At 41.8% G+C, this 20,563-nt stretch overlaps 1 protein-coding gene across 1 annotated transcript in view; it reads left to right on the top strand.

The window, feature by feature from the left end:
• DNAH8 (dynein axonemal heavy chain 8) overlaps window positions 1-20,563 on the top strand; it is a 118,312-nt gene that overhangs the window by 12,351 nt on the left and 85,398 nt on the right. The window contains exons 11-28 of the mRNA XM_077925645.1: window positions 216-292; window positions 1,381-1,480; window positions 3,507-3,626; window positions 6,120-6,255; window positions 7,299-7,486; window positions 8,496-8,576; window positions 9,031-9,147; window positions 9,687-9,803; window positions 11,043-11,187; window positions 13,567-13,676; window positions 14,128-14,234; window positions 14,999-15,101; window positions 15,408-15,594; window positions 16,658-16,854; window positions 17,414-17,540; window positions 18,998-19,233; window positions 19,334-19,438; window positions 20,219-20,332. Coding sequence (XP_077781771.1) covers window positions 216-292; window positions 1,381-1,480; window positions 3,507-3,626; window positions 6,120-6,255; window positions 7,299-7,486; window positions 8,496-8,576; window positions 9,031-9,147; window positions 9,687-9,803; window positions 11,043-11,187; window positions 13,567-13,676; window positions 14,128-14,234; window positions 14,999-15,101; window positions 15,408-15,594; window positions 16,658-16,854; window positions 17,414-17,540; window positions 18,998-19,233; window positions 19,334-19,438; window positions 20,219-20,332 — 2,367 coding nt within the window. The remainder of the gene's footprint in view (window positions 1-215; window positions 293-1,380; window positions 1,481-3,506; window positions 3,627-6,119; window positions 6,256-7,298; window positions 7,487-8,495; window positions 8,577-9,030; window positions 9,148-9,686; window positions 9,804-11,042; window positions 11,188-13,566; window positions 13,677-14,127; window positions 14,235-14,998; window positions 15,102-15,407; window positions 15,595-16,657; window positions 16,855-17,413; window positions 17,541-18,997; window positions 19,234-19,333; window positions 19,439-20,218; window positions 20,333-20,563) is intronic.

Genomic DNA, 20,563 nt, shown 5'->3' with positions numbered 1-20,563 from the left:
GTGAGAAATCTTACGTATAAATAAATGAAATAAATACTAATTATTTTGCCTCTTGTTATCTGTGTAGAAAACCCACAGTTAATTATTTAGGCTGCAGTCCTAAACACATTTACTGTACTTAGGAGTAACTCCAGCTGTCTTCAGTGGGCTTACTTGCAGATAAGTGGGATTCCAGCCTCAGTTGCTGCCATTAAATGTTTCATTTTTTTATTTAGGTCCAGATACAGACATTTATGGCTGGTTGTTTTGGACGAATCTTGTCTTCACAACATGCTCTCCAGCTCCTTCAAAGGTATGGTAAACATGTTTAGGAAATACTTTAAATTAGAGGAACTAGCAGGCTTTTTCAAACACGCAGTGCAGTCCAGACTGCACAGCTGGGTGATATTTAAGCATATGCAATTCTAGTAAGATCATGCTGTTTCTTCTGCACATCTTTCAAACAATACATCCCCTCTTCTCTAAAATATAGTTGAGCTATAAAAGAAAAGGTGTCACATGCCAGCTTATTTCTCATTTCCTTTGTAGCACAGTTAACACCACCATCTGAAGCAAAGTAGATTATATTCTTGTGGCTTCTATTTACTAAGAAGGCTCCAGGACAATTATCACATAATAATTGGCTTACTGGAGAATAATGTCACTGGAGGGTGAACATCTTTAACGTGAGGAAGGTGCTTCCACTGGATGGATAGCCATGTAGTGGGAGCTGCTTCACATTGCAGCTAAACCTGTGATAACAATGCGGTTTGCTGTGGTAACCAGGTAAAACTCAAAAGGGAAATGCACACCTCCAAACACTTTGAGGGCACATGCTGGGCAGTCACAATTAGCTATGGCTCCCTGGCTTATCTTAATTTCAGATCTGGTGGTGTGACTTTTCCCTTCACAGATGAGCAGCAAATGCCATTTTAACACTTTGGCCACAGCAAACAGAATAACTATGTATTTTTAATCTTTGTTGGAAGCCGGCCAGAGTGGCTGGGAAAACCCAGCCATTATTAAATAAAATAATAATAATAATAATAATAATAATAATAATAATAATAATAATAAAGGAAGAAATGGTTCCCCTCTGCTAATCATGGGTGACTAGATAGGTTGGAGAGGGCAGCACATTTTATGTAATAATAATAATAATTCTTTCTTCCTCGTCTCTTTCTCACACAACATAACTTCCATGATGCTGTAGACTTAAGTGGTTAGGCACCCTGGGAAATTTATATACAAGTTCAGGATACACATGTGTCTAAATAATACACAGAAGTGGTTTTCTTTATTCATTGCAGTCACAACATACAGAACTATGGTGTTAACAGTAACCTAACAGTAGGTTGACTAACCTTTCAGCGGAGACTGTTGACTGTTTAATCTCTTTAGGTTTCAGAAGCTGAATATGCCATGCCTTCAGCATGAAATCGCACACACGATCGGGCGTATTCTTCAGCATTACGTTGCGGAACTTGAGGCAACTAAAAAGGTACTTACAGTGCAATCCTTAGCATGCCTAATCAAAAGCAAGACCCATTCAGGTCCTTGGGAAATGCTACAAGTGGCCAGCGGGATGTGGCTGGTGCCTCTTGGGCTTGCCGATCAGAAGGTTGGTGGTTTGAATCCGCACAACAGGGTGAGCTCCTGTTGCTCTGTCCCAGCTCCTGCCTACCTAGCAGTTAAAAAGCATACCAGTGCAAGTAGATAAATAGGTACTGCTGTGGCGGGAAGGAAAATAGTGTTTCCGTGCGCTCTGGTTTCTGTCACGGTGTCTCGTTGTGGCAGAAGAGGCTTAGTCATGCTGGCCACATGACCCGGAAAGCTGTCTGTGGACAAACGCCGGCTCCCTTGGCCTGAAAGCGAGATGAATGCTGCATCCCATAGTCGCCTTTGACTGGACTTAACCGTCCAGGGGTCCTTTACCTTTACCTCTTATAAGTGGCCAGCAGAGCAGGGTAGCTGGCATGGTGCAGGGACCGTGATAGGAGCATCAGACTGGCTCCACGGCTGCGCATGTACCATGCCACTGTGCACCTCCTTTTCACATTGGGAAGCCAGGTAAGCAAAGTTTCCCTGTCCTGCCAGTTGCTACCGCTGTCAAGTAAATGTGTTTTGGATTGCAATCTTAGTGCATTTACCTTGAGCAGAAACAGCCACCTTTACTTGTTAATTTAACCGGTTTTAGTTGTAGAGAATAATTTTATTTGATGGGGGCAAAATGTTAACTACCAGAGTGTGACTTAGTATTCCCTTGGGTGGTGGTGTTGTTGTTTTGAGGGTGTCATGGTTCTGGTGTGGTACTGTAATAGGAAGAGGGCCTTTATGACAGTTAAAGTGGAGATACAGTCAAAAAATTGCATATAGATAAATGAGACAAAAATATCAATAGTAGTGGATGGCATGGTGAGGCATTTACTTGACCTCCTGGTAGGTGAGTGACTGCTGCTTACCAGGAGGGGGAGGGCAGCAAGGTGCAAACGTACCAGCAGGAGCAGCAGATTGGCTAAACTGGTGCGTTTGCACCTCACTGACCTTGCTGGCACCTTGCCCCACCATGCGCTGAGCTACTAACATTAAATATGACCATCCCCTGTAACAATAAACAGTTCCTTTTATTAAAACTTAAAAATAAGTTTAAAAGCTGATGATAAATCAGCTAAATTTTTTTAGCTGACCTACAACCATAACAATGAAAGATCTAAAATACTTAATCCAACAGGAGAAGCAGAGAAACACTATTTGTATGTCTATGTTTTTTGATAGCATTACAGACTAATTTCTATATTACCGGTATCTTTGGAAATGCTGGATTATAGATTAATCATCCTTAAGTGGTTTCAGGATGTGGTGTTGGAAGTTCTGCCTACAGGAACACAAACCTGCTCATGGTCTGCCATTGAAGTCAGAATGGCAGAAACTAGAAACAATCCCTTTTTAATGATGACCATTGTTTATGGAACTTGCACTGAAAGGATGTGCAGCTGGCCACGTTAGTGCTAGCTTTTAAAAGGGCATCAAAAATCCATTTTTTCAGATTTGGCTGAGCACTTTTATTAAGAAAACTTTGACTTTTTTAGATTGTTGCTTTTAGATTTTTCAATTTCAGCAGTTGAAAATGTATTGAACTTTCTGTTCCAGCTAAACGCTTTTTAAAATGACGTATTGCTAGTTTTGTTTTGCTGCTTTTAAAATCCGTTTTAGCTGTGAAAAGTTTCAGTTGTATTTCATTGTATTTTGTAATTTGCTATATTATTTTTGTAAGCTGCCTTGATAGGATATTGTCAGTTCCAAATAGCTACAGAGATATGTCTCATAGCTAAAGCAAGGGATGGAGAACCTGCGGCCCTCCAGATGTTGCTGGACTGCAATTCCTGCCATCCCTGACCATTGGCAATGTTTGCTGGGGTTGAGGGGGACTGGGATTCAACAGCACTTGGAGTGCTGCAGGTTTCCCAGCCCTGATGTAAAGTATTAGCAGAAGGCGTGTTTTAAATTGGACATTTTCTTTATTGCAGCTTTATCAGGCTCAAAAGGAGGATCCTCCCCTGGCTCGAAACATGCCCCCTGTAGCAGGAAAGATATTGTGGGTGAGGCAGCTGTTCAGGCGTATCAGTGAGCCAATCAACTATTTTTATGTAAGTTTCCGATTATCACCCACCTGAAAGTGACATAATCTGTAAACCATAGCCAGCAGCTCAATTACATTGTCTCGCCTCTCTGTGGTCCACTGGCAAGAATACTGCTTGTTAATATCACCTTACTTCCGATCTTCCAGAAAGTGCTGCTGAGTGTGGAATGATGTAGAAGAGTCTGCAGGTGGAGCTGTTTTGCTGAGTTTGAAAGCAATATTGAAAGCAACATCCCAGCTCACTAGTATCTAGTGCATATTTCCACAGTTGTTTGATTCTTGTTAGCCATAGCCCTAAAGGCCAGGTTGCCGTCACTTTAAAATCTCTCTGTGTGTCTAGAAAACCCAAAGAAGCTGTCATTATTTCGTTGCAGAGATAAAGGTATCAGGTATCTCAAGAGGATTTTTTTCTTAATTTTTAAAAAACTGTATTAAGAGACATTATAACATCACCCCCTAACTGGAATGCTCATCTTCATTCCTGAAGAAGTATCCCATCTATCCTGGATACAAGAAATGATTAGAGCAGGAGTATATAACCCTCAGTTCAGTAATCTGCTGTGCTCCCCAAGACAACTTTTTCTGGCTCCACAACACCTCACCATTTTTTGGGTGTGTGTGTGTTAATGCAGATATTGCCCTGGGGTGAGCAGATAAGTCAGTGGCTTGATGCACATGAAAATTACTCCCTCCCTGGTCATCACACTGATCATTTGAAGAGCAGTAAGGACGCGGGTGGCGCTGTGGGTAAAACCTCAGTGCCTAGGGCTTGCCGATCGTATGGTCGGCGGTTCGAATCCCCACGGCGGGGTGAGCTCCCGTCTTTCGGTCCCAGCTCCTGCCCACCTAGCAGTTTGAAAGCACCCCTAAGTGCAAGTAGATAAATAGGTACCGCTTTATAGCGGGAAGGTAAACAGTGTTTCCGTGTGCTGCGCTGGTGCTGGCTCGCCAGAGCAGCTTCGTCACGCGGGCCACGTGACCCAGAAGTGTCTCCTGACAGCGCTGGCCCCCGGCCTCTTAAGTGAGATGGGCGCACAACCCTAGCAAAAAAAACCCTTGGTTGATCTGAATGGATGTATGTTGTGTATGTGAAAGTGAAAGTGAAAGAGTGGGGTGGCCATGCCCACATTTGGCCACACCCACCATTGGTATGCAGCCCCTGTGATGCTTGGGCTACCGTGTGTTACAGGCTTATTCACTCTTACCCCCTCTTCATTTCCCATTTTCCTTTTCCAGTGGAGAGCCTAACTACATGTTGCATTAGGTGTGTAGAGTGCAGCATCTGTGGTTTATAAACTTTCATTTTAAGTTTTCATCAAGATGACATCATATAGGGAAGGGGGGGGGTGTTAATTCTTTCCGCCTGTGATCGTGTCAAAAATCCTTCTTTGCAGTGGTTGGTTTAGAAAGAGAACTCCTGTTACTGCCAACAGGATCTGTTTTTAAAGGCTAGTTGCCATGTGAGGTGTAATTTTCATCTGTATTGCAGCTGGGAAAGGAATGGATTATGCCTGATCGTGCACTGCAGTTCAGAATAAAACTACAGCTCATGCTTAGTATCACTGTGTGGTAAACATTTACCGTAATATAATGTGTAGTTAGGTCCTGGATCCATGACACCTGGAGACCCCTGAAGATGCTCGGTTCTCACTGGACTGTTTTGGAGATTTTTCCTTTCCTTTCCTTTCAGTTTACATATTTATATACTACAGTCATACCTCGGGATGAATATGCTTCAGGTTGAGCATTTTTGGGTTGCGCTCCGCGGCAACCCGGAAGTAACGGAACACGTCACTTCCAGGTTTCGCCGCTCACGCATGCGCAGACGCTCAAAATGATGTCATGCGCAGAAGCGGTGAAATGTGACACACGCAGATGTGTGTTCCGTTTGCTTCAGGATGTGAACAGGGCTCCTGAACGGATCCCATTCGCATCCAGAGGTACCACTGTACTGTGTACCTGGCTGGGAAGAGGGGAAGTTCTCTAGGAATTCAATATTATCAATAAAAACTTTCATATAATCGTTTTCTTTATACCTTTTGGCCAGGATCCAAAAAGACGTTCCGTGCGAGTGCAGGATTGAGCCACATATGCAGCCCAAGGTTTCATTAGCTTTCCCTCCAGCATTTCCGAACTGTCAAAAGAGATAAACTACTATGTGTTGTAAAAGTTGCTTATCTATTCAGCTGCGGGAACTGCTGGAGAGAAAGTGAACAAACCCCAGACTGCTTATGCGTTTCTCCTTCATGTATTTATTTGACTTTGGGCCGAGGCATATAAAAGCTGAATTATGATGCTGTCTGTAATTACACTGAAGGAGCACTGGTGCGCATTAACAGCATATGTGTAATATTGAAAGCCTTTTTTTATCACATTATGCAAGATCATACAGTATGTCTGGGGGCGAAACAGATACCTTCTTCATTAATTTTACTTTTAATTAAAGGACACCGTATTTCATTCACTTACCTTTTTATTATGTATTTCAATATTTCAACAGAAAAATTCAGATATCTTGGCAAGCGCAGAAGGTAAAGCAGTCGTTCGATTATTCAATAGAATTTCCTATGTATTGGTGGAGTTTGAGGTGCTCTTTCACACAGCTTGGATGAAGGAAATTTCACAGCTACAGTATGGTATGTTGCTTGAGCTGCAATGAACATTACTAAACTGGAGCCCCCACCCTGCTGGCATTGCTCACCAGCCCTGTGTATTCCCCATCCCCTCACTGTTCCTTTAATCCCCATCCAGCCTATCGGCACTCCTATCTACCCACAACCCCCCCCCACTCCATTGTCAAACCATAGTCCCCCACAGCTCACCTCAAACTCCCCCTCCATCATCCCCACACAGCTTGCCCCAGTCCCAAGACTGGTGCAGCCACTCCCAGAGGGGAACGAAGAGGAAAAAGTCTTCAGCCCCCTCTGCCTTGCACTGCCACCAACAGAAGAACTGCACACTTCCTTCTTGCGATGGTGGGTGGTGGACAAAGGGGGGCAAGACTTTCTCTCTTTGTGGTGGTAGCACCCACAACATCAGTGGGGGGGGGCATGAAGGATCGCCTCTTCCCATATGAACCTGCTTGGTCCCTGAGATCATCTTCTGAGGCCCTCCTTCGTGTGCCTCCTCCTTAAGAGGTTCGGAGGGTGGCAACACGAGAACGGGCCTTCTCTGCAGTGGCTCCCCATCTGTGGAATGCTCTCTCCAGGGAAGTTCACCTGGCGCCTTCATTATACACCTTTAGGCACCAGGCAAAAACGTTCCTTTTTAACCAGGCCTTTGGTTGATCTTATTGACGTCCAACACCCTTTTAGAACGTGGCTTTTTGGGGGTTATTGGATTACTGTTTTTGGTTTGATGTTATATGTTGTGGTCTTGTTGTGAACCACCCTCAGACCTCCAGGTATAAGTTGAATAAATAACAATAAATAATGAAGGCTTGCGGGGGCCACTTACACTGCCTGCCTGTTCACTTGTTCTGCTGAACCATCTGCCCATTCACCCACTCACTGGCTTCCCCCACTGTTGTCACACTGCATAGGCGACCACCCAAACTGCCGCACAAAGACTTTATCCTTGCACTTGCCAGCTTGGCTCTTGGCAACATCATGACTTTGTGTGATAGAAAAATGGACCTAAAACTCTATGATGTCTTCCCCAAACCCCAATTTAATTTCAGCATTGCAGGTTACACTCTTGGTTCGTCATCCTGAAACTGGAAAGCTTTTGGTTAATTTTGACCCCAAGATTTTAGAGATTGTTCGAGAGACAAAATGCATGATAAAAATGGGACTAGATGTGCCCGAAGAGGCAAAGAGGATAGTTAAGATTGAAAGCCATGTTAAGGCAAACAAATTAAGTTTGGAGGTAGGTAAACGGTGATGATATATATTCTTTTCTAAATAATGTGCAATTTTGGTTGGATTTTGGCATCATGTCAGCCTGTTTTCCTTGGGTGTCAGGACATCAGGTAGGTGGGTAGGTTGGCAGTTGGTGCCACCTGATGCCCAAGGCAGGAAATGTTCCAGAGTCAAGGTATACATGGCTGCATGACGACTGTTCTGAAATCTATTTCTGAATCAGTTTCTTTATGTCTCCAACTAATAAACACAATTGGCATAGATAATGGAAAAATAGGCATGATGATTTAGATGTGTGAATGTACCTCTTTGTCTCTTAAAAATCATAGCTGGGTTTTTTTTTTGGGGGGGGGGGTGACTATAGAGAGACTTTAAAAATTAAAGATAGAGCCTGGTTGTCATTTTGACTCTAAGCCAATAGGGCAAGGCTGACTGAAATGTGTCTTACAGAGAACACCTGCAGCCCAATTCTTAATCTTATGTGTGGTTCTGTGGTGGAATACTGGCTATGGGGAGAGAAGCTTCATGTCTGAAGTTTTAAGTGAGAAAGTGTAAAATGTCCTATTTGCAGATTCTTTGAATCATCAGAGGTCAGAGCTCTTTGTCTGAGGAGAAATATCTTTCTTAATACTTGTGATACTCCTGTCAGTGAAGCCACCAAGCACATGGCACTCAGTAAATCCTCACCTATTTTTTTTCTTTGAATGGCTTGTGCTTTCAAATAGCATACACAGGAACATTAGGAGGAACTTCCTAACAGGACATACATGCTGTTCAATAATACAACAGGCAGCCACGGACAGTAGCAGATAATTATTTATTAGAGGTTTTTAAGCAGAGGATGAGACGTATCAGGATTTGCTGTATCGGCAGAAAGTTGAACCAAACGTCTCTTTGAAGTACCTTCTAACTCTTCCAAAATTTGGCTGTGGGGCTTTGGGATATTCTACTGCACAGTCACATTGTAAATTCTGTTAAAATTCATTAAGCTATTGAATATTTGTTTTAAATCTCAGAATATTCTACACTGCTATGAAAATTTGTGTCAAGAAGTACCAACTGTCTTTGTCAATTTGATGGCACCCAAAATGAAGAAGGTGAGTTGTGGCTGGTAGCATAGAAGGCATGTAGGGCAGCAGTAGGTAGAGCCCATTTCTTCTCATTTTGACCTATCCTCCTCTCTCCTGAGTTCTACAAAGGTGACGCTGAGACTGTACAAATCCAGGACTTTATACCAATCCACAGGGGATCTATTGCAGGTTTTGATTTGAAAAATATATATAGATACTGTAGAATTAGATAAAAGGAGAGAATAGAGAAACTAAAGATGATTCCATGTTTGTGAGCTTAAGAATAAATTTATTAGGATTGGAGAAAATGTTTATGATTATTATATTTAACTTTACACAGTATAATCTATAAAGAAAGGCTTAAAAATGTTACTGACCCTTAGTGAAATACTTGACTATCATTACAATTTGTTATATGCTATAGCATTCACAATAAATGCCTATTTTTCCTGTCTTTGTCTTTCCCCCCTACTTTCTGTAGGTAGAATCTGTGCTGAGGCAAGGGCTTACCATTTTAACCTGGTCATCTTTGACTTTAGATAGCTTCTTCCAAGAAGTTGATGAAGTCATAAAAATGTTTAATCAGCTTTTGAAGAAGGTAAACCTGATTTTGAACATGTGTTCAACAGGTTTTGTTGTTGTTTTATTGCTAATATTGCACCATCAGCTTGGGATGTATGGAGTGTTAGGGGAAGAGTAGTACCTCTGGTATGGGACACATTGTGTTCCTTCTGGGGTAGTTTGTCCACCTTTGGTACCCATCCTGCACTCAGCTCTCACCTGTGTCTTCTAGAAGCTATCAGCATCTGACTGCAGCCAGAGCCCAGGAATGGCTTTGACTGGCCAGCTAAACCAGGTGAGGGTAGCCAATGGGTCTCAAACTCTTAGTGAGGTAGGGACTTCCCATGCATGTGAAGACAAGGGCAAAGCGGGGATGGGGCTCAAATCCTGTGGGCATGTGGAACTAGTTGTGTGGATTTGAATCACAGCCCTTGTACTTTAACTTCATTGATGTTTTTGGGTGAGTTAGGTTTTTGCCCCTCAAAATCAAAATCTATGGGATTCCCAAAATAATACTGTTGTGGAAACCTTTGAAAGACATTGGCATGTTATTAACTATCTTTTTTTTTTTAACAGATTAATGACTTAAGCGAAATGCAGATTGATTTAACAATGAAAGATATGGCAAATACCCTATTACTTATACTACCAGAAAGTCCCACAAAAGTGGAGGATTTACTTGCACGCAATGAGGTGACCACAATTTAAAAAAATTAATGGAACAAATATATTTCCGAACAGACATTTTTATTTGTCACTTTGATTGATTGTGTGTGCGAGCATTCAACAACATTACTGATTAGTTCTCATACACTCCTTTGCCTCTCACCTCACCTGACCATCAGGGCTACTACTTTATACATGAGTAGACCAGAATCCTGTTCCTAAGTAGCTATCAGTTACATAGACTTGAACTAAAAGATTCTTGTTGTTATTTTATTGAAGCAACATTCTGCACCTTCCATTTGTCCTCTTCCTTTATTTTTTATTCTTAATAAATTTCATTAAAAATTGGTTGCTGGTGTATTGAGGCTCTTGGGTAGCTTTGTGCCAAAACTCTCAGGGTAATTCCAACCCTTCAGGTACCTTGTCACTTGGTTCAAGCTACACTACTCTGGTCTCTGGGAAGAGACAGATGTGCTGGATGCTATCTCTCTGCTTCCCTTGAACTAAGCCACACCCACACTGGCAAAGTGATCTCAGGTCTCAGGTTAACCCTTTTAGGCATGCAAGTGTGAGTCAATAACTGTATATTACAACATGAGATACCTGTTAAGGCAGAGGAGAGGGAAGACTTGTAGGATTTTGTTGGCATCCACAGCAATATCAAACTTGTCCATTCACCTGGGCTGCTAATTTGCCTTGGAACCATGTTCCTATAGTTTGGAAACTTCAGGTTTAAGAAGTAAAATTATGGCAAAATCTGTCTCAGGTGTGTGTTTTGCATATTACCTGAGTGAAGCAACAGATGGCTTGTCTTGGTTGTCTAGGATTGATCTTCGTATTGGGTTCAGCAACTGAGTAGGTTCCTGTAAGGTGGGAAACCTTCACAGTTGCCATAGGAACTCAGTCCTTGTATGATATTTTTTGAAGACTATGATCTTTTTGAATAATAATATCTAATAATACTGATTGTTCAAACTTTAAGGCCAGATGATTTGTTCTGGTTTAAAGCACTTCAAATTTTGATAATATTAAAATACTGGTAGTGGTAAATATAAGATTATTGCTTTTGAATCTTCAGAAGTGATATGTGTAAATCAAAGTTAAAACGTGTCACTTTTTGTAACCATAAGTAATTAAATACATTTCAAAATAAGTTTTCATTTGTGATATATTATTGGTATTAACTAATGGAATTACAACCTTGGCCAAGTATTCTGACCCCCCCCCCCCAGTATTGTAAACATTCTTCCTGTATATCATGAACAGGTATGCACCAAGGAATGGGCTGAAATATTGAACAACAGAAGCAGACACATAGAAGATGCCGTGCAAGAACTGATATCTATATTTGAGCATATTTACGAAGTTAAGCGTACTAAAAAACCATCTGTGAGAAAATTTCAAGCACAAGGTATTTTTTTACATCCCTGTGTGAAATGTTCAAAAAAAACCCAAGTAGTTACATTATTTATGCACATTTTCTTTTCCCTTTCTTGGTGAGGTGTGTGTGTTCTTTGTCCAAGATTAGATGAATATATAAGATTCCTTACTATCAATGATTATAAGAAGGTTGTTTTTTTAATGCTTCAAAGGTGACATTCATTTATTTATTCAAAAGCATTTCTAAACTGCTCCAAATTTAAAAATCTCTATGCAGTACACAAAAATACTACATAAAAACAGCAGAACAGTATTGTAAAAGTAGTGATACAAATATAAAAAATAATATTTAAAAAACAGATATCATTTGTGGGGCATGTTCCACAGGAGCTTCCATCCCTTGCACTCCCATGCTCTGCCAATAGCCTGTACACTATTGTTATTGTTCCTCATTACATCTTTCCGCCACCCCACCCTATTCAGCCTGCCTGCCTGCCTTCCTGCTTCATCACACCAGCAGTGACTGGTAGATTTGTGATCTGTCAGGAGCCTGCTTCTTTATCCAGGCTGGAGCTCAAATAGGCATTTTGCAATACAATCCTCAGTACACTTCTTCCTATTCAGTGCCTGATCTTGAGACCAGCTGTTCTCAAGTGGGCACTGGAGTCTTCACAAAGATCATGGTGACTGTTGTGGCTTATCCACAGCAGGTAGGGATACATTTGTACCCTTACTTAGACAACATCATGATCTGGTCATCATCATTCCTTCATTTGGTGTATTGAGACCAGAGGACTATGGGTTTTTCATGAATGCAACAGAGAGTCAGGTGATACCAACACATCACCTACAACACCGGTGGCCTTGCTAGACACAAGTCTGGAGACTGCAGTGCATGCTGCCGAGAACCGATGGTACAGGGTGCATGGAGTCTGTCATAAGTCAAAGCTTAAATTGGTTCGAACTTTAGGTGGCAAGACTGGCATTGTAGCACTCTGTACCATGGATGAAGCTTCATATGTGATGATAAGACTGGACTATGCCACCACAAAGGCACATATCATTCATTGGGGTATGAAATCTCATGCACTGCAGTCAGAAGTGACATTGCTTCTAGTACAGGCAGAGAAGAATTTAAGATAGCAGAAATATGTGCATTGGGTAGACAACTTGAAAGCTGATTGGTTCGATAATCAAAATCAGCAGGAGCCACTGGGAGAGTTCTCTATTCTTTCTGAAGGGTAGGTTGCCTAGAATGATTTTGTTCCGAGAGAGGGGCTTGACCCTATTGTTATAGGTTTGTGGGGTGCCTGGACCCCGCTTCTAATTCCTGGGTGTAATACACTGACTTTAGCATGTTAAAAATACAAGCCAGGAGCCAGCCTTGTGATGGCCACTAAAGATGACTTGATAGCTGTGACAAAGGGAGTGGCTCTGTGCCAGAAGGCAAATGAGAGGGGCCCCTCGCTCAACTCATAATTAGTTAGAAAGACAAAACTTCTGAAGTAGAGTTTTAGAGTTTTGCTGGGCTGGAGGGAAGAGGCAGCATGCAAAATATTGCCAGCTGCAGAGGTTCAGAGAACCATGGCAGATTTCTTTTTGAATTCAGGGCTGTGCTTATGGAGGAAACAAGACTCTCTTTGAGTGTAACGCCTTGAAACCCACCACAGTAGGCTCAGGTTATATAGATGTGTGTAAATAAACCATATATTGTAAAGACACTACAGTCTCAGCTGTAGTTAAACACGAACCCCGAGTAAGCGACTCTAACCCCTGGAATCTTGCACAGCTGTGAAGAGTGTTGTGGTGTGCAACTTTATTGCCATTCCAATAGCATCCAGTGACGGTATAAATCTCAGGCTAGACTGTTCCCATTTATGCAGAAGGTCTCCAAGGTGAACGGTCTCTGGAATATTAGAGCAGTATAGGTAAGGGAAATTGGCAAATCGGATCCATTACTTTGGGATAATGTTTTGTGCCAAGGGCCGGCCCAGCTGCAGTGCTGCACAAAGTGGGGCTGAGTGTGAACAATGGCTGCTGATGAAGAATTGGGGTGAATGTGGCCTGCCTGCCTCCCATGTTGTTCCTACCCAATTTTTGTCTGACCTTTATATGATTGAATTAACCTTTGTGGAGGAGTTTATATGCATAGGGCCCACTATGCAAAGGCTCGACCTACATGACCCATTAACCTCAGTTTTGTAGTGTATTGGTTGCAGGGATGAGGCCTATATGTTTTGGACTTTACGTATGCAAAATCTTATGGAAAAAGTAGGTCTTAGTGCATGAATAGCTGACAGTAATCCTTGCCCTTTCATCGTGTGTACAGTGTTTGGTATGAACTTCTGCACAGGACTATCAGTTGAATGAACTATATTAAATTTATTTTATATCTTATTTTCAATAGAAGGGAAGCATGTAGCATTTGGAAGTTCATCAGATGAGAAGACCTCTGCGTCTTCAGGTATCCTTAGTAGTGAAGACGCTGAGGACAGTGAGAAGGAAGATGAGTTTAAAAAGGTATTCCATTGCAAATGAGTAACCAGATATATAGTGCAGGATGCACATTACTGAAACTGAACAGAAAATTATTTGCAAAGCTGTTACACAAGTTGTACAGACAATTTTCAAATGTTATTTAGCTTTTCCTCCCCTCTCCATTCTTTTGGGGGTATTTAGAAGTGAGAGCAAGGGCAAGTTCAGTAGTCCCAGGGTTTGGGACAGATAGAAAGGCAAAGCAGGATCTGTACCATGAAGAAGGATCAAGGTGTGAGTTTCCTGGTCTGGTGCTTTACTGGACGTAAGAAGATTTTAAGTCAAATCTCATTTTCTCTCACAAGAATCCCCTATGACCAACTCAGTAATAACTAGATAACTGATCTATTGGTTTGATGAAACAAAGAGAAGAGAGATAAAGTGTTGGCTGTTTTCTGGGATATATTTAACAGGAACACATTCTTCTTAATTGTAGGAATGCAAAGAAGTAGTTGCATATTTTAGTCATCAGTTGCTGGACAGCCTACAGAAAGCTACTCGATTATCCTTGGATGCCCTTAAAAAGCGAATATTTGTTTCAAGGTATGTGGTAAAAGTTGGGACGCGGGTGGCGCTGTGGGTTAAACCACAGAGCCTAGGGCTTGCCGATCAGAAGGTCGGCGGTTCGAATCCCCGTGATGGGATGTGCTCCCGTTACTCGGTCCCTGCTCCTGCCAACCTAGCCGTTTGAAAGCACGTCAAAGTGCAAGTAGATAAATAGGTCCTGCTCCAGCGGGAAGGTAAACAAGGTTTCTGTGCTCTGCTCTGGTTCACCAGAAGAGGCTTAGTCATGCTGGCCACATGACCTGGAAGCTGTACGCCGGCTCCCTCGGCCAATAAAGTGAGATGAGCGCCCCAGAGTCGGTCATGACTGGACCTAATGGTCAGGGGTCCCTTTACCTTTACCTATGTGGTAAAAGAGGCTTTGTGTGGTGAAGAAAATTCCACACAGGTTGTAATGGCTGCTCACTAAACACAATAAATTGAACTGAACTGAACAGGTTGTCTTCTCAAATCTTGAAGTGGATTTTCTTTCCCCACAAGACTCAGTCCTATTCCTTCACAACTCACAAAATGCTAGTACTTTTTTGCCACTGGCATAAGAAAACAAACACAGCAATTGACCAGACTTTCCCTGTCTTGGAAGAGCTGGATGTTCCCCCTTGCTCTCTTCAACCTCCCCCTTGCTGCCCCACAGAACCCTCTTGGTGTGCCCTCTGTTCTGTTCTCTTCCTGCCCCCCCCCCCATTTCAGCATTTTGCGGTGGCATATCAATAAAATATTTCCTGTTTCTTTTTCAGCTCCAGCTCATTTGGTCGGCCATCCTATTTACCTCAGACAGCAACTACTAAACCCGAAGATGTTATTACATTTCTAAAAGCTGAAGTGCACTTAGCTATTCCAAATGTTGTAAGTGATTTATGCAATCAAGAAGGCGAACTCCTTAATTTCTTCTGATTATCTTAACTTTTGCAGTGCTGTTCCATAAATTTCTTGAAGATTTGGATGAGGTAGTGTACAACTCACGTACAAAATCTAGAGATGTTTTTAAATTTTTTTAATGAGAATACCCAGAGCTTCTTGCTGAGAACTCACAAGCTTATGGGCTGCTGATGGCAAATGCTTGCCAAACTGTGTTTGGGTTTAAGAGAATTACATTTGGGTTTAAGACAGTTGCATTGTGTCTAATGGAAAGCATTTATGTGTTCTACATAGGTAATGGTGCCTAGTTTGGATGATATCCAGCAAGCCATCAACCGCATGATTCAGTTGACACTGGATGTAAGCCGTGGGGTGGCACACTGGGGACAGCTGCACCACCCGCCAAGATCCAGTACCACCCTGGAAAGCAGTGTTGCTGCATCACCCAGCTTAATAGGAGGGAAAGCGAGAAAAGAAGAAAGTAAGTTAGTAGCCTCTGCTCCTCTTTTCCATTACAAAGTGCCATTGCTTCCAAAATTTCAAAACTGTTCTTTAAAGCTACACCTAACCCAGCCTGCTTCCAGCTGGGCATTTATACTGTGAAATGCCTAATTTTTAAGTGACATGTGCATGGTGTTGTGGATAAAACACCCCCTCTCATGTATTACCTGTTCAACTTCTGATTCTCGGGTCTAGGATCCTCTGCACCCCAGAGGATCCTGCACAGGCCAGGGGACCCAAATGACCCCCCAAAACAACCCAGTAGCACCATGGAAAAGCAGCAGTGGCGCCATCAGCAACTGAGACTTTAGCTTCCCACCACTTTAATTTTAAAAAAGTCTGACCCCAGCAATGAGCAAGGCCAACTAGATACCACCTCTTGGGTTGCGGAACCAGTGAGAGCAGAAAGGGTGTGTTCTGAGGGGACTTGGTGCATCCTATGGCTATGGTGCTGCTTTTTGCCCCATGAACCCGAACATACCTTAGAGAGTTGTCTAGCGCAACTTACATTTGCTGTGTTTTCGTGTGGCCAAAACCCTTGTTTTTACGGGCCTGCTTGCCAGCCAGTGAGGGAAGAAGGGAAAAGTGTATATCTAAAGAGAGGATATTTGGACCATTATCCTAAACAAATGTATTCAGGTCCTCTGTCATCCTTATTGTACATTGACTATTGCAAGCCCCCTTGATATTGTTGATTAGTAGGCAAAGGATATATATTCCAGATAAAGAAATAAGCCTCGGCGAGTGCCAGAGGAATTAACAAAAAACACAAGTAGTCTTTATTTCTCAGAAATACATAAGTAAGTATAATAGATTCTGAGAGCACAATCCAGGAAATGTAAAGTAGTAACCCGGTCTATTAAATAATAATAAAAAAAAAATTGTTAAATCTCAGTGGATTTTTTTTTATGGATTATGCTCAATAAGAAATACATATTCATTAGTGTAGATTTCTGCTGTTTACGTTTTTGCTCTGCTTTGATATATGGAAGGGGAGTGTAAAGAGAGGCTACAGAATTTATGTTGTTAACCATGTTTCTCAGAAACACCAGAAGAGACATATCCTGCAAGAAAGTTGAGAAATTTCTATCCAGGAGTGGCAGAACACAAAGATATTTCCAAGTTAGTTGTGCTTCTGTCCTCATCGGTAAACTCTGTACGGAAAGCAGCTAGTGAAGCGCTGCAAGACTTTCAAAAATATAAAGCTCTGTGGACAGAAGACAGGGATGCGAAAGTTCAGGTAAACTGAATTCTGAGCCTTCATTGTGATTTTAAGCACTACATTTCTTTTTACTCAACTTGGTTCATGGTTCAAAAGCTAGTGCATAGGGTCTCTTAAGTGTCAGTGTCCCCTGGGTGCAGACGACCTGGACTCACACGAATCCCCTCAAATCCGACCCCATTCATATAACAGCATTCACAGTTTTTACCAGAAAGCAGAAGGAAAAAAGTTTGCTTGAGGAGCTGAACATAAGTGCTGTATTGTATTTGTGGGCTGAAAACTGAAGTGCAGGGCTGTTCCCACTGTGAATCTTGACTTTAAGCGGGTGGAATAGGCTCCTGGGTTATTCTGGTAGTTGGTAGGTGGCAGCATCCATGGAGAGCAGGATTTGGAGTGGGGTACTCAATGCAGGCCAGTGCAATATGTCCTGGGCAAGCTGCTATTTGCAGCTCTGATGTAGCTGCTATATGGATGTGTCACACTCCTTATGTAGCCTTTGAAGTAACACTACAATACTGAATACTGTTTTAACAGAATAAAACAATTCATGTTAATAATCCGTTCCAACTGCTTACAGCAATTTTTGGCCAGTAACCCGTCTCTGACTGAGATCAGGTCAGAGATTCTTCATTACGCTACCTTTGAACAAGAGATAGAAGATTTAAAGCCTACAATTTCTGTTGGCCCCATTGAACTGAATACAGGTATGAAAACCATTTTCTTTGGTTTGTGCAATGTGCAGGAAAATAAATTGTCACTTTGGGGGCAACAAGTTATTTGCTGAGCAGTGTTTGGAATAGTTGTATCAATTGCAAGTTGATCTTGCAATCCTGAATTGATCCTTTTCTGTTGTTTCTAGGTCTTCAGATTGTCTTTTGTCCATCCTAGAGAAACGCCTTAATACTTTTTTTACAGCCATAGCACTGAGTTGAAATTTTGTTATAGCAACACAAATCTGGCATTTGTGGAAATTTTACTTTGAACTACAATTATTAGGCAGACAAAAGATCATGCCATAGCCCAGTAACCAACCATATTATGTTAGGAAATAACCCACTCATCTCTAAAGTCCAATACAGAAATTATTACAGTGGTATCTCGGGTTACATATGCTTCAGGTTACATACGCTTCAGGTTACAGACTCCGCTAACCCAGAAATAGTGCCTCGGGTTAAGAACTTTTCTTCAGGATGAGAACAGAAATCGTGCAGCAGCAGCAGCAGCGTGGCAGCAGCAGGAGGCCTCCTTAGCTAAAGTGGTTCTTCAAGTTAAGAACAGTTTCAGGTTAAGAACAGACCTCCGGAACAAATTAAGTACTTAACCCGAAGTACCACTGTATCTGTGAACTGTGCTCTGTGAACATATGGAGAGGCTGGGGAGCTCTGAGCAGCCCTAACAGCTCCATGCGACTGAGACCTCCAGTTGAGGATGGAAGAGTCTATGGACAATCAGCTGAACGTGCTTAGGTTTCCTCTTCACACTGTCTGTCCAGTGTCTGAAGGCAGAGGTGGGCAGGGCCAGCACAGGCAGCCCTACATGCCGTTTTGCACATTCTTGGAACATGTGATGGATACCCTCTGTGTACTGCTAGGTCTTCTCTTGATTCTTAAGCTCTAGCCCTGTTATAGGAAATAATTACACAGTGGAAACATCCCCTCCCCCCATGACTAAATTTATTGGCTCTAATTGTTACATAACTCCAATTAGATACTTGACATCAGGGGGCTCTGTTAAGGAGATCAAAGGGAGACTAAAGCATGAAGATGTAATAACATATATTATTTTACTAACTATAACCAAAATCTAAAGAAGCAAGGCTTTGATCATCTAGCACAAATTGAACAGGAAAGACACATTAAGTTTCTGTTTAAGGATTTGAGATTCTGCTGCATCCTATAGACCCATGCCTGAAGGATGCACAGCCTTCATTTTGAAGAGACTCCTCTGAAAGCTGTTGGTTAGGAAATACAAATCCAAAGAGCCTTTGGCATGCAAAGCTACTTGCAGAAAATTTTGGGGTCACAGCCTAAAGGTTGTAATTTTGTTGACTAGGCTGTTTTGTTTTAAACTTGTCTGTGCAATTTCCTTTCAATGTGTGACATGCAAAAAGGTAGTTGCTTTCTGTGTTCAGTATGATCTAGAGACTGTAATTTTTCCATAGGACCAATGAAATTGGCGCTCTCAATTGAAGCTAAAGCATGGAAAATGTTACTCTGCCGCTATTTAAATGAGGAGTACAAGAAGAAAATGCAAGACATGATAACATTTATAGCAGAATATTTGAAAAAACTATCTCGACCAATTCGAGATTTAGATGATGTCAGATTTGCTATGGAAGCGCTGGCTCATATACGAGACAAGGAAATAGAAATGGATATGACTATGGGGCCCATTGAAGTAAGTTGTTGTTTTTTTAAAAAAAAGAGCTGGGGTTGACATTGCTTTTTTGACTACATGAATTGTGAGGCATCCTGTTCTTTGCTTTGTTTGATTTTAGGAAGCTTATACAATTTTAAATAGATTTGAAGTTGAAGTGACAAAAGAGGAATCAGAAGGAGTTGATACATTACGGTACTCTTTCATAAAGCTGCAAAGCAAAGCCGTAAGTATATGAAACACACACCATTATACGAGAATTAATTAATGGCAGTTCATAAAGGTTCATTAGTATCAGCTTAGAATGTATTAGGTCATCTGGCCTGTGCTCCAAGATCAACAATCCTGGTTTATGGATCTCTACGGTGCTTCTGGACTGGAGATTTGTGTTCCTCAATTGTTTGTTTTAAGACCTTTGTGGCCCCTTCAAACTCTACAATTCTATGATTCTAATAGCCATGTTTCACATTTCTTTCCAAACCAAGTTACCTCTTCTGGCTCATGGCTGCAAGATGCATATCCCTTCCCTTTATGATCTTATAGGACTTTTCACTTGAACTTGAACTTTTGCTCCTCATCCATGCACCCATGACAGTAGCACTCGCCCAGCGTGGTAGACATTTGCTTTCCAACTGCCTGGTCACTGCCACTTCTGGTGAGGAGAGAGGTAATAGGGAAGACAGTGTGGGATGGACACAATGGTGGGGGAACCAGGTGGGTTCCACCAGTGTGCTCTACTGGCTAAGCTGCTTCTGGCCCAGGACGCTCTCAAAATCTTCTTTCTAAACAACAACCTAGTTGTTTTTTTAGTTTTGTGTAATTCTTCTGCTCCATGTATTTTGGAATACTTCTGAAGAGGCAACTTGTTGTTTATTTCTACGTCATACTGACATTTGCTGTCTGAGTCCTAGAGTTGGAGGGCAGCCCATCCACATTTGAATAGATAAAGTTGAAACTGTACGGGCGCTACTTTCTTGGAGTTTTTAAACATCCATTTATATTGCAGGCCAGTGTTCAAGATGAGCTGATTCAAGTGCAGCCCAAGTTTAAGAGCCAGCTACTGGAGGCTGTTGAGGTTTTCCGTGAGGATGTGTCGGGCTATGAAACAGCATATGAACTGGTAATTTATCTGAACACACATACATATTTATCTCACACTATACATATGTAAACTGTCTCATCTAACTTTGTCTTGTGTTGAACAAAGCAAAGCAAAGTAAAGCAAAGCAAAGCAAAGCACTATGATTAAGAAAAAGCAAGTGGTTTGAAAAAATTAAATTTAGGTCATATATGGTTTTAGCAGAAATTAAAATATCCAGTCAAAAACAATTCTGCTGTTCTGTATTAGAAT

This window comes from Podarcis muralis, chromosome 3 (genome assembly GCF_964188315.1).
Source record: "Podarcis muralis chromosome 3, rPodMur119.hap1.1, whole genome shotgun sequence".
Lineage (NCBI taxonomy): Eukaryota > Metazoa > Chordata > Lepidosauria > Squamata > Lacertidae > Podarcis > Podarcis muralis.
Note: the sequence above shows the minus strand (reverse complement) of the source record. Positions and strands in the feature narration are given on the sequence as shown.